The following is a 14681-nucleotide window of genomic DNA, read 5'->3' on the forward strand; positions in this document are numbered from 1 at the left end:
CACCATTCATATCGAAACCCTAAGTGTTTGCAACCACATAAGATTAAAATACAAAAGTTATCTATAACGCAAATTTAATTAAACAAACCCACATAAGCAACTCTCGAATCACAATATATGAATCTGAAAATTCTCAATTAATCATAAAAATTCCAGAAATAATACTTTGTTCAAACATATATGTCAACTAGTTCATAACCAACGAAATTCAAAGCAAAGGTTACAAAGGAGAATAGGATTACACCGTGGATGAAGATGAGATGGATGATTCACGTTGTGGATTCTTGAAACTCGAAAGCAAGCTTCAAGGATGGCTATGGATGGAAGTGCTCACGGCTTCTCTTCTTCTTCTTTGGCCTTGCTTGAACTCGTGGAGATGACTAAACTTGAAACTAGAGGATGGAAAGGAAAATGGAAAGGAAATGGAGAGACAAAGAAGATGGAATGGATGAAGGAATGTCCTTTCTTCTTTGTTGTAGCCTCTATTTATAGGCTACCAAGCAAAACTATTTGGATTTAAACAAATGATGATATGTTAGGTTTGAGCATTTAAACATTAATGGAATTTATTAGGTTTGAATATTTAAACACTAATGGAATTTGTTAGGTTTGAATATTTAAACACTAATGGAATTTGTTAGGTTTGAGTCACTTTCTACTCATTTTTCCTTCAATTAATTCTCCACCAAGACTTCAGATTTTGCCCGTGACTTCTTCATATGAAATGATCCATCATGAGTGTAGATCATTCTGTAAAATTTTCAGAATTTATCTCCATGTGTTTGGGCCGGAATTTCTGCTGGACTCCTTACAGGTCCAGTTTTCCAGTTTTGCTTCTGCAGAACATTGGGCTGACTGTTTGAAGGCCTTCCACTTCTTTTTGGCTCTTGCACTCTTCATAAGAAATGTTTCTTAGGATGTCTAGAATGGATCTGGAAGGTTTCAGCTCATTTGAAGTTCATTTGGTCAGGTGGTCGCTCCTTCTTCCTTGCTTGGCTTGGTTTCTCCTAGCCGGAGTAGGAAAATGTGTAAAGTTGACCTTTTTAGTGCATTTCCATTTTTCTCCATCATTTTATGGACCTAACACTTATTTCATCATCATCTACTCCAATGTACCTAAAAATAAAAATTGAATTAAAAATCGATTCGTTAAGGAATTAACTAAGCAAAATGTGAGGAATTAACTATTAAAATATCACATTAAAATGCTTCTATCACTAGTAGCTCATTATGATATGGAATTACATCAAATGGATGTCAAAACTGCATTCCTCAAAGGAGATTTGGATGAGGAGATTTACATGAAACAACCAGAAGGTTTCATAGAGCCTGGAAAGGAACACTTAGTGTGCAGATTGAATAAATCCATTTATGGATTGAAACAAGCATCGAGGCAGTGGTACCTAAAATTTGATGCACTAGTTACTTCTTTTGGCTTTGTTGAAAATCTTGTTGATGAATGTGCATACATGAAAGTCAGCAGCAGAAATTTCATTTTTCTGGTGTTATATGTTGATGATATTCTGTTGGCAAGCACTGATAAATGGTTATTGCAGCAAACAAAGCGTTTTCTTTCTGAAAATTTTGATATGAAGGATCTAGGAGATGCTTCATATGTTCTGGGGATTGAAATTAGCAGAGATAGATCTAAACATCCTCTAGGTTTATCTCAGCAAGCCTATATTTCAAAAGTGTTGAAGAGATTTGAAATGCACACTTGTTCACTTGGATATGCACCTATGTCAAAAGGTGACAAGTTAAACAAAAATCAGTGTCCCAAGAATGAGTTAGAGAAGAAGAAGACATGAAAACCAAACCTCATTCCAGATTGATAGGAAGCCTAATGTATGCACAAGTGTGCACTAGGCCTGATTTAGCCTATGCAGTGGGTATGTTGGCGAGATTTCAGTCAAATCCAGGACATGAGCACTGGATTGCTAGAAAGAAAGTGTTAAGATACCTTTAGAAAACTAAGGGTTATAGTTCGGTGTATAGAAGAGTCAAAGATCTCGAAGTAGAAGGTTATTCTGATGCAGATTTTGCAGGACATTTTCCAGCTTCAGGAAAATCAACATCAGGTTATGTCTTTATGTTAGCTTGGGGTGCTATAGCTTGAAAGAGTGTAAAGCAAACACAAACAGCAACCTCTACCATGATGGCAGAGTTCATTGCTATTTATGAGGCTACATGTCAGGGACTATGGCTGAAGAACTTTCTTGCACAGTCCAAACTAGTTGACATCATCGATCATTTCAAGACCCTTGAAGATTCATTGTGACAACTCTGCAGCAGTTTATTTCACAAAGAATAACAAGAGATCTACCAACTCCAAGCACATTGACTTGAAGTATTATAGTGTCCGAGAGAGAGTGAAGCATAATGAGTTGATTATTGCCAAAATCAGCACTTTGAACCAATTAGCAGACCCTTTCACAAAGCCATTAACCATCACAGCTTTTGAAAAACACACTGAAAACATAGGCGTTCTGCCTACTCTAGATACTTGAGCTTTGTGGGAGTTTGATTGCTAGTTTCAGTGGGAGTTAGTGTTCATATAGTAAAGCTGGAAATTTTATCTCATTACGTTTCAGAATCTTCTTTTGGTTGTATTTTTGAGATCTCATTGAGTTGTGAACCTTATGAATTTATTTACAATAAAATTCTTCTTTTATCGGATCCAATTGCGTATTTTTGTTACTGCAGTACTTGTTTCATTCTTGTGATTCTTTCAAATAACTATTTCATCATGATTGTATACTACACTAGTTTATGAATTATTTTGAATCATTTTAGTTTCATTCCAGACTTGAGCTGGATAACACATTCAGAATAGTTGCTAATGCAATTATGTGTTGAGGTTCAGGCATATGGAACCATTTAGAGGACCATATACAAATGCATTAAAAAAATTCATTAAACCTGCATTGTATATATTAAGTGATATCTTTGTGTCTCATGTAGTTCATGGTTGTGATGTTTTGTGATTGTGGAGTAGCTGTCCTTTTCTGCAGTTCTTCATCATGATTATGGATTGACAGAGACTTGATTAGGTACTTGAATGCTTTTATCTCAGGTGCACACTTTGGATTAATTACTATGTCTAGAACTACAGTGTTCTTGTTGTATAAACTTGTAAATGTTCAAGTGGGAGATTGTAAGTTGAAATTGAACAATTACAAGCTTATATTTAGCACAACAATTACTGTTACCAATAGAGCAAGTAATTAGAGATATTAAGTAATTCATATTCCCTGTTAAATATATTTATTACATGGGTCAAATGAATATATTGGGAAACTTAAATAGCTTGAATCAAGCACTAAGATGTCGGAATACATATATCATAGTGATTACAGACATTATTGTGATTACAATTATCCTTTATGGGAGGGCATTGTATTAGGATGTTTTCACTGTAAATACTTGGTCCCTGTACTCTCTTTCACATGAGCTAGCTATTCAGTTCTTGCCCCATCAATTCATGATAGTAATCGACAAAGAGAAGTACAGGAGATCTGTATTTGTAATGGCTTCATCAGTTCCAGCAGGTATACATCTTGTTCCAAGGATTTACATATTTGTTTCTCTATTATTATATATGCATGTGTGTATGTGAGTGCAATATATGTGTTTGTGTCTTATATGCAATTGTATTAGTGTTCCAGATTTGCACGATAGTAATCGATAAGTTCTATGCAGTTTGTAGACTAATACACCATTCTGCACGTACTGTTAGCATGCAGCTGTGTGGCATCAGAGAGCTAGATTACGACTACTTGGAGTTAGTATGTTTCTTCAAAGAGTTGATCGAGTAGACATTTTCATGCTTGGTTCTTATTTTATTTATTTTAGGGTTCGGGATCGAATTCCATTGTTGTGTGACAGTAGATTGATCGAAATGGTGGGTCAAAAGAGCAGGACAGGTAGCAGTGTCTTAAGACTTTCTGACCAAGCTTGCTTAGATTTAGTTAGCGTCGTTTTAGTAAGATAAACTCATGTTCGGTGAATAAATTAGTGAGGCATTATCCTCGAATACCAACAACTAGGCAACTGTATAGGGGACAATGACAATTTACTAGTATAACTCCTATTTTTATGAGAAGGGTGTCTCAGAGTTTAAAGTTCCTAGATACCATGGGGGGAAGATCTTGCCAAACCCAATAGGGATTCCACTTGTTTCCTCCAGAGAAAACAAGAGTACGAACCCGTGCATTCTTGTAGGAAGTGCTAATTATATAAGCCACACCTGAAATCAAATCCATTTATCTATACACAAGGGTTTTAGCATCCTTGGAAATTGAACTAGGCAGTATTTAACAAATGTTAAGTTCATAAAGACAACTAAGAAGGGAGATGTGTAACATAATCCAACTTTCTTTTTTCATGTAATTTCACATGAAAATCAATGGATTTATCACTATCAATGAAATGTAATTAACAAGCCATACAAGAGTTACTAGCATTGCCTAATCAAATCAACCCAGAAAGATGTTATGTACAAACCAACTGCAGCAGAGCACAAATCAATTTATGCGGCGTATAACAACAGATAGCAAAAGCAGAATGTTACAACAAACTAGATATGTACAGAAGAGATGTAGCAAACCAACATTGAAGGCAGCACTGGCATTAACTCAATAGGTTCTCTGCTTTCCATGGCCTTGGTCTTAACTTCTTGATTGCTCCACTCACAATGCACAGCCCTGTCTGAGAACTACGAGTCAATGTCTAATGAAAGGAAGACACTTTACCAAGAACTAATCCATTACAACAGCTAACTTTAGAGATTCAGTTCAACCTTCAATGTGAGCATGACCAAGTAATAATGAATCTGCACGCCACCATTTACACTACCATGCACCTACGGTCAACTGAGCTTGCATCTTTGACCTCAAGCGCAGGAGCAGTAAGGAGCTACAAACTATAGGTATGGTCCAATATCAGTTCCTGTAACATCAGCAAGTAGAACATTTCTTAAGCAACAAGCCAAAGTAGAGTATTTTGTTTTACAAATGGCTTTAAAACCAGATAGACAAACCCAGTAAAAAATCTCATCTATAATTAGCACCTAGGTTCCATCCAGTCACCCATTACCTAGGCTCACAAATAACGTTTGTGACCTTTCCACGGTAAAAAAACACAGGTGCTGCATTAATTTTTACTGTTTTCTAACCTTTTTTCTTTTTTGGTTTTTTTTTTGCTTCTGTTTTTCTGGTGAAACAACTTCCTGTCCAAGCACGACAGATGAATACTAAAGACATTATATAGACAAATGCACTCATTGCATAAAACGATGATGAGATATTCATCTAGTAACTGCATATATAAGTTGTTGCAAAAGGCAAACCTGATCACATATAGGACAGGCATCACTTCTTTCCATCCACTCAAGAATGCATGAGAGGTGATAGTGGTGTTCGCATTTTGTGGTGAAATCTGGATTCTCTGTTTCATACTCTGCATGAAAATACAGAAGCCTAAATCATTAGCTATGAACTACAGTTATAATAGCAATGCAGAAGTTGACTGTTTCTTTATTTACCATATTTGATTCCAAGAGAATCATATTAGAAAAGAAAATAATAAAACTAGTTCCATTATTATCACCTTCAAGACAAATTGGACAAACATCCTCATCTTCTTCTGCTAAAACATTTACTTTATTGGATTTTGAAAGTTCTAACTTCTTTGGTGAGATCGGCAAAGAACTTTCTTGAACTTTGCAGTCTGATTCCTCAAGATCTCCACATGTAGGTGAAGTTTCAAAACTACTACAACTATTTGTTTCTCTGACAGAATCAGAATCTGTTGATTGTGGACATCCAAAGACCATATCATATGGCAGGGGTATAGGAGGGGATCTGTAAGTGTCTGGTATTGATGTTTCCAGATCCAGATTAACTAGGATTCCTGCAGTTATTGCAGAGACTGCAACATCATGGGATCTTAAGGACTCTTCCTCTTCCAAAGCTGGTGAACACTGAAGATTGGAATTTGTTTTCAATATCAAATGACATGTTAATGCACAAACATAGTAAACCATTATTTTACAAGAAGAAACTAGCAGAAAATTTCTCCCAGTATTATCCAATAAAACTGTTTCCCATTAGAAGCCCTGAACTGATAGCCACTCAATCATAACAAAAGTACAAAATAAAACAAAGAGACGATGAAGTGAGAAGGAAGATATACTGACATAGAAATACACAGGTGCTCCATGGAGATGAGCTTTTCTGGAAGAACAGCAGCAACCTCCCATTCCCTGCAGTTATATTGTTATTCACCAAAAACCACCAAAGACTGGGGCATAGCTTCCTGTTAGTTGGCAGAGATGTTGAAGAATCAATTGCTATAACTAGTACGTTAAATAGATCTAAAGATATCACATAATACGATATAAGAAAGACAATAAGTTACTAAAACTAAAAAGGAGTAACATCATTTACTTGACCCTCGCAAAGATGTGAGAACTGAGAAGACATAAGAGTTCACAGATAGATAATATGACCATAAACAGGATCAAAAGAAACTGTGCTGAACTATCGATAGGGCAACCAAATCCAGCCAATAAAATAGTAGGTAAAACAGACTAAATACTTAGCACAGAGTGGTAATTAGTTTAGCAAATGATCTAACTTCAGCTAGTTTCATAGATCCTAAATTCCTAATCTTTAAATTTACGTTTAGATTGCATATGCAATCAAACAACAAGTAAAAGGGTAACTAAGAATACCCGTCTGTAACATTGTGTCATTCCTTCAGAGTAAGATATGACATATAAAGCTTGATGATTGAATGTTTATTGCGGTACAATGAGACTGGTGCATAATTACCAGAGCCTAATGCCACAGAACAGAGAGATACATACCTCTGGTGCTAATTTGCAGAAATAGAAACTACGTGGATGATACATCACTCTACAAACAACATACTATATCCTATAGCAACTCAATCCATGATTGATTTGAAGTTTTGCTCAGCACAAAGTATATATGCAGCATATTTCAATCTCTTATTTATGTTACTAATTGAACTTAGGATGAAAGTAAGGTATAAAACCTCTGGAATTCTTTTGCTAAATTGCAATAAAATAACACAAAGCCACTGAAAGCCTTTTCAAATCCACGTTTTTTAAGTTCCAGAAAATAAACAAATAAGTACCTTGACAAAGAAATCACTTATTTTTTTAACAAATAAACAAACAAGAACACCACCAAAAACAAACCTACCCTCCCACCACCTCAAAAAACCAAAACAGAAACTAACAAACAAGAAAACCCAATCGAATAAAGATTGAAACTTGATTCCAACCCACTAATTCCAATCACCACCCAGATACAAACTCCACCCAAAAACTTCAACAAGCCAAGAACCCACCTCAACTGATCAAAGCTACAAGTTGCCAACACAAAAAGCTCAAAGCTTTACCTGTTCAAAGATAGATGTCTGTATAGAATTCCAGTGAGTGAAAGAAAACCACCAAATCGTTTCTGGGTTTTGTGGATTTGGCTTCCTTTCCCCCCTTTCGGTTTTCTTTTGCTTTGGCACAGTATGTTCTCCACTCATATATCCTTCCTCTTCGTAGACTGATGCTGATGCCTCATGGTCTTAGTGTACACGTCTATTCTTATGTTTTTTAGTTTGATTCGAGATATTTGAGTCTGGAGTCCGGAATTAGCAACTAGATTAATCATTTCTTTTGCTGGGGTGTCACGCAAATTCCAAATGCGTCCCTGAGGTTGAAGGATGCAGACAAAAGCCAAAAGGATGACTGGGCGGCGATACGTGTCAGGCGGAAAGCCAAGCACAGTCACCATGCGCATGCATCATTCAAACACAGGTTGAAATTACTCATAAACCCCATGCCTTTCTAAACCAAGATGGAAATTACTCAGTCGAACAACACCCCTATTATGTCTTGTGGTGAGCTAGTGTCGTGTTAAGATCCTTTCATATATTTATTGTAGAATACAATAATAACGGTTAAGCTAACATGTAGAGGATCGTTAAGGTATTTAACTCGCTTAAACTAATCGACGGACTGAATCTGTCAACCTGAACCTTACTAGCTTTAAGGCAGTAATCAATGTCTTAACGATGATCAATTTGGCTGAAAATTTGCAGAGATGATCTATACACTAGTACCTAAAAACTGAACGGTCGAGATGTGGATATGCGACCAAAAAGCGACCCAAAACTCGAAGTTCACACTTTAATTTCAGAGCGGAACTCCACTATGGATATATATATATATATATTATCACTATAGCTCTAGAAGCCTTAATCCTTCTAGCTAATTAAGGTCACTTCCAATGGTATTGTTAAGATGATATATACACACATGTTTCTTTTGTAAACTAGATATGAAATAAATTAGGATCAATTTCAGTTTACCCCCCTGAGGTTTGGGAGTGTCATCATTTCACCCCCTCTCCTCTCAATTTTGAATTTTTACCCTCTGAACTTTTCAATTTTGCTCAACCGTGTCCAATGTCTCATTTTTCGTCCAAATTGGACGTTAAGTCAGATCTTGAGGCCCACTTTAAGGGTTAAAATGGTCAATTCAAGATTAAAAAAAAAAACAACAAATTCGACCTCTCTCCTCTCTCTCTCCCTAAAACCATTTCTCCTCCCACCGTCACCATCACGTTCCATGCTCCGCTTACCCCCACCGCGCTAGTGATCACCACGATTTAGTACGACCCATTATCTTCTGGAAAGAAATCAACTCAAACTCAGAAATCAACTCACAGTTCTAATCAACTCTAAAACGTCCGCAAGAAATGCAAACCACATTACAGCAACATCAGCCTACTTCCCCAACCAATTCAACCCGTCTTCAAACGCCGCCAGGTACCTATTTTCCGACGCTGTTGAATCCAATCAAACACAAAAAATTTCATCAATCACCATAAAAACACAAGAATCCCCTTCTCTATTTTTTTTGTTGGTCTCAGAGTAACCAAACAGAGCATTGAGGAGGAGGAGATCGGCGACGAAACTCTAAATTTCGCATCATTGGTGGACTTGTTGGCTTCTCTTGATTCGAACTTAATCGAATCAGTGGATGTAATATCTTGCTTCATCGAACCTGGCGAGTACCCTCTGTAGACCCCGCAGCCGACTCCAGCCATCAAATTCAACCCCTCGACGACGTTGCTGAAGCTGTAGATGTTCCTCCTCGGCTCGGCTCTCAACGTATTCGCCACCACCGCGTTGCCGCAGCTGTTACGGCTGGAAGGATGGAACGGCTCGTTCGAACTCGGTAAGAGAATTCAGATCGAGCCGTCAAACCCTAGATTTACCGGAGGGCTCCGGCGGGTTGAGAGCGGATTCAGGGAGGAAGATTCGAATAGATAGAGAAGTAAAAGGATCGATGTGGATGTCCTTGGTGGCGACGCCGTCGTCGAACAAGGGATTGGCGGCTGCGATGGTTTCTTCGAGTCGGGAGGTGACACCATCGGAGGTGGAGAAAGGAGAGGCAAAGTCGTTGACGTCCTCGTCAACGATGTCGTCTTGGGGGGAGGAGGAGAGGTCGCCTTCGGCGTCGTCTTGGTCGGGGGCCATGGTAGTGGTGAGGCAATGAGAGAGAGAGAGAGAGAGAGAGAGAGAGAGAGAGAGAGAGAGAGAGAGAGAGAGAGAGAGAGAGAGAGAGAGAGAGAGAGAGAGAGAGAGAGAGAGAGAGAGAGAGAGAGAGAGGTCGAATCTGTTTTTTTTTTTTTAATCTTGAATTGACCATTTTAGCCCTTAAAGTGGGCCTCAAGATCTGACTTAACATCTAATTTCGACGGAAAATGAGACATTGGACACGGTTGAGCAAAATTGAAAAGTTCAGGGGATAAAAATTCAAAATTGAGAGGAGAGGGGGTGAAATGATGACACCCCCAAACCTCAGGGGGGTAAACTGAAATTAATCCAATAAATTATGTCATTAGTTTACTACTTTATTTTTTACAACATTTTGACCGGTTAGTTCTCTCCTATTGTTCATATATCATTATACACAACATAAAGAATGGTAGGTTGCCATACTTTTTTGTCATTGATATAGCATTATAGTTGGATCCATATATCCATTACTTAAATATTAAAGAAAAAAAAAATAACCTACCAAAAACATCTTAAGGATTTGTAAAATCTAAACAAATACTAGTAAAACAATCCATTAGAATCAATCAGAGTCCATATAGAATTTAAACAATCCGTGGATTAAGTAAATCTATGGATTATAAAAACTCAAACAAAATCTTTTAAAATCTGAATTGAATACACCCCATTTAATTCTTTTCACTATGGGATTCATATCCAATTGGGTTGAACATAGAGGTGGCAAACGGGCCGGCCCGGCCCATTTTAAGCGGGCCTAGTCGTGCTTCGTGCCGTGCTTAGGCCGGCCCATTTATTATCGTGCCGGGCTCGTGCCGGCCCATTTATTATCGTGCCGGGCTCGTGCCGGCCCATTTACTTAAACATTAAGCCCGGCCCGGCCCATGGCCCGAGCCCATATTGTGCCGGGCCGTGCTCGTGCCGGGTCAATAACGGGCCGTGCTCGTGCCTACCCACTATAAAGCACGATTTTAAAATCTTAATTTGAACAAATAAAAATTAATTTTATTTAACTATTTAGAAAATTAAAATAAATTAAGTTCTACAACGTTTTTCTTAATCTTAGCTTTTTAAGATTAGATTTCTAATAATTTTTTATATTCCACTATAAGAAAGAAAGAAAAAAAAAACTCAAAATATATTGTTTTTAGTATATTATTGTGAGATTAATCTTTATTAATATATTGAAGATTTAGTATATATTATTCTTTCCTTCATTCTATAGTTGTATTATTATGAGATTAGTCTTTATTAATAAACATATATTTAATATTTAGAAAAAATACTTATGTCAAAACAAGGATATAATGTTTTGTTTCATTATTTTGACAATATAAAAGAAAGCATTGGTGGAATTGTCATGAGATTTTAAATAAAAAGGTCTCATATTCAAATCTCATCATTGTAGTTTTTTAATATTTTTAAAAACAAAATGAAATTTTGTGTTTATAACGGGCCGGCCCACAATATGTCGTGCTCGGGCCGTGCCGGGCCCATTACGGGCTCGGGCCGGGGCGGGCCAATTGGCCAATATTCTTAGGCCCAGCCCGACCCGTTATTCTAACATGCTCGGGTCGTGTCGGGCCACTAACGGGCTTGGGCCGTGCCGGGCCGCTTTTAAGCGTGCCGGGCCCGTGCCGTGCTCGTGCTTAGTGACCCGTTTGCCACCTCTAGTTGAACATAAATTTCTTAATCAATTACTTAAGGAAAATTTTATACATATTAAAAATTCTGTGTTTTAATGCATAAGGAAAATTTTTAATGTATATATTATAATTTCTATAAGGGAAGAGGAAAGAAAAAGAAACAAAGTTTTCAATTTTAGTGTATACAGAATCTAATGATGTATTAGACCATGTTATCAATTTTGGGTTGACTAGTGTTGCATTGGGTCATAAACCACCGGTCTTAAAAATACCAATTTTATTTACTAGCTTCACCTGGCCAATGCTATAAATATAGACCATAGTAGTGCTAAACATCAAGTCGAAACAAAACACAGAAATATTATACACTCTTGGTATCTTACAAATCCAAATAGACATGGACAAGTCTTTCTCAAGAATCGCTTTGTTGGGCATACTCTTCATCATTGCACTTGGTAAGTAAGCTAATAATTTGTCTCCAATGGAAGCCTAAAGTCTCTCATTTAGACCCAAAATCCTTATATTCAATCTCCAAAGGGTTAGGCTATTACAAATTATAACCCTTATTATTTGGATATATATATATCAATTTATTATGTTTAAAATTTAATCAAGAAAATATTTCAGACTCTCAATCTCAGAGGTAACCTTAATTTATCTAAAAATATAAATTTACTATTCATACTTCCAATATTCTCTTACACCAACATTTTTGTAACAGTATATATTGTAAATTTTTTACCAAGAAATTTATCAGAGATTTTTTCTTGGCTGACTTGATGTTTAATGTGTGTGTAGTCTTGGACTTGGTTTTGGAACTCTTAATCTGAGACCGGAAATTCTTTGGTGGCAGGTTTGCAGTTTGCTGCGGAGGCTAGGGGCCCCGTAGGAGCTCCTGGGTGTCAAGATCCTAAATCAGACTGTCCTCATCCCCATGGAGTTGCGTGCACATGCGTGAACCGCCTGTGTTGTTGCCCTACATGCCCTACACCCGCAGCTCCTATATGGTTTTAAAATATTGGTGCCCAATGTAGCTTAGTTCAATGAAAGTGAACATCAGACAAATAAATGAAAAAAATAAAGAGATGGTTTTTATTTAAATGCGGCTATTGTCATCCTATTGTGTTTTTATTTCACTCTATTAACATTTAAATTATTAAAAAATTATATTATTCAAGTATCAAATTATTAATAAGTATACTTATTTTCTAAAATTCAGATAATTTTTTTTTTTGGAATCAAATCAAAACGGTTTCCATTAACTCAAGCTAGAATGGTACATTATATACCTTTTCACTGCCTTGATACAGAGGGCAGATAAGAAAAGTGGTATACATGATAACATCACTCATTAATACAATCCATGCTCACTTATTACAGCGAGCCTATAAACTATGAAACAAAAGCATAGTAAATAGACAAAGTTCAAAATAAAGGACTTAAATTTTCTCGTTGCCCTTCAAACTAGGGCTTGGAGGCTTGGTAAGACTGTAAGATAGGCAGACAAAGCTCTTGTACCTCTGCAACTTTCTTTGCTTTGGAAGGATTCTTGTTCTTGGATCCAAGAGGCCTTCCCCTTTTCTTCTTCTGTTCAGTCTTCCCCTCAGTGCTATGTTCTTCAAGGACCAAAATACTACCTTGCGCTTTAACCATCCCAAGTGATTTAGTAGTAAACTTGGTAGTGAATTCCAGCATCTTCAATTTCTTTTCAAGCACATCCATACTTGATGGTGTGCTAAACAATTCCGGCAACAGTACTTTCAATTTTTTTTGAGGATGCACACGGGGACGCAGGCCTATATCCTGTTTGGTAAGCACCTTATTATCGACTGGAACCAGTGCAAGAGAGGAATATGTACTTAATGAGGATCTGGCATCATGGTCGCGTAGCAGCACATGTTTGCAACCAGTAGCAGCTTCTTTAGAGCCAAAGAGCACTTTGCTATCAGGAGGCAAAATGGGTGTTTGAGTACCCTGGAAATTGAAGGTTCCATTTACAAACCTGCTGTTGGCAAAACCCAAAGAAGCGGCAAGGATTTCGGGTTTCTTGTCTTGGCCACCATGTTCTAACCTTGGTAGCGCCCTACCATCAGCCACATGATAGCATCCCTCTTCATGGAAAATGAGATCACAGGCCTTGCACTTACCCACAAGATCTCAAAGAAGAATGAAATTTTAGCCTCAACATTAGCACCTAGTTTCAGCGCCTTTTTTAGGAAGAAAATTTTGACAATCCCATGCAAAACCCTAACCCTAACCTTCCCAATTGTCCAAATGCTTGTCATCCAATTCAATGAATTTTCCAGCCACAAAGGCGATGTTCATGATAGTATGACGTACCTCATATAATGGCAGTATGTCCACGATGAGAACCCAGAAATAGAGTGAGTTAATGTCCACCTTCTGAACTGGTGTAACACCGTCATACTCTCGGAGTACTATCGGGGCATGATTGAATCTCCAAGGACCTCCCTTCAATACTTTGTTTCTATTCCGGAGTAGATCAAAACTCAGCACAAACCTATTTGGTGCTCACTATTAAATCTTGAAATCCCCGTCAAGTGCCCAAATACGCTTAAAAAAGCATTTCAGATCGTTCAGAGCAGCCAGTTTCACTGCTAAAGGGTGAGCCAAAAGATAAGATTGCGAGGCACGGCGCTGAGAGCCGCCAGCTATCGCTGAGATGTCAATCACCTCGCCACCCCTAGCTAGGACAAGGGAAGTCGCAAATGAGGCCGTGACTGCATCGATGTTGCGCATGGTGATGAGATTACCGTGAAAATGGGAGAAGGAGGTCAAAGATTGTCGTGAAAATGGAAGAAGGAGGCCGGAGGCTTAGGGTTTGGGTGCAACAAACGTATACGGCTTAGGGTGACAATTTTGTTAAAATTTAGATATGTAAGGAAAACTAAATATATAACTAATTAATTAAATACAAAAATTACTTAATTTCTCATTGGCTAATGTTAATTTTCATCTTCTCCACCTGAGTATGAATTTATTACTTTCTTTTTTTACCTTTTCGTTCCCTCCTTATCGTTAATTTGTTATTCAATTCACAAAAACAACCTTAATTAATATTAACTTCATCAATATCTTTTCAATACACTTCGTGAACGCCAAAAGTAAAAACTAAAAACACAAAAAAAAAATCATTCTCTTCTTCACTGCTCACAGTACCTGTTCTTTTGACATTGATTAATATAGACAAACATTGAAACTGAAAAGAGAGAATTAAAAAAATGAAAGTGAATCAGATTATGATTTCGTTAGGAAACTGTAATATATTTTATTTTTCTTATTGGTATAAATTAAATGAGAGATTTTCATTAAATAATTTCTTTTAATTTTAATTTTTTTAATTTTTTTTTTTGAGAAGGGAAGAAAATTGCATTACACAATTGAGATAGTTACAACAGATATAAGTAC

The 14681-nt window shown here is 37.1% G+C and overlaps 1 protein-coding gene across 5 annotated transcripts; it reads right to left on the reverse strand.

The window, feature by feature from the left end:
- Positions 1–4354: 4354 nt before the first annotated feature.
- LOC133717133 (probable E3 ubiquitin-protein ligase RHB1A) lies at positions 4355–7632 on the reverse strand. 5 transcript variants are annotated; one of them, XR_009849436.1, is made up of 7 exons: positions 7429–7631; positions 6197–6315; positions 5608–5980; positions 5348–5457; positions 5174–5227; positions 4799–4947; positions 4355–4703 (listed from the first exon to the last, which is right to left on the reverse strand). XR_009849436.1 is itself a non-coding variant. In XM_062143789.1 (6 exons), exons 2-6 carry the CDS (start codon positions 6257–6259, stop codon positions 4915–4917), a joined length of 633 nt encoding a protein of 210 aa, XP_061999773.1. In that variant the 5' UTR covers positions 6260–6300; positions 7429–7632; the 3' UTR covers positions 4355–4914. The 5 variants fall into 5 exon arrangements, 3 of the variants coding, with proteins under 3 accessions (XP_061999773.1, XP_061999772.1, XP_061999774.1); XR_009849435.1 differs by having other exon boundaries at positions 4355–4707; XM_062143789.1 differs by having other exon boundaries at positions 4355–4947; positions 6197–6300; positions 7429–7632.
- Between the last annotated feature and the right edge of the window lie 7049 nt (positions 7633–14681).

This window comes from Rosa rugosa, chromosome 6 (genome assembly GCF_958449725.1).
Source record: "Rosa rugosa chromosome 6, drRosRugo1.1, whole genome shotgun sequence".
Classification (NCBI taxonomy): Eukaryota; Viridiplantae; Streptophyta; class Magnoliopsida; order Rosales; family Rosaceae; genus Rosa; species Rosa rugosa.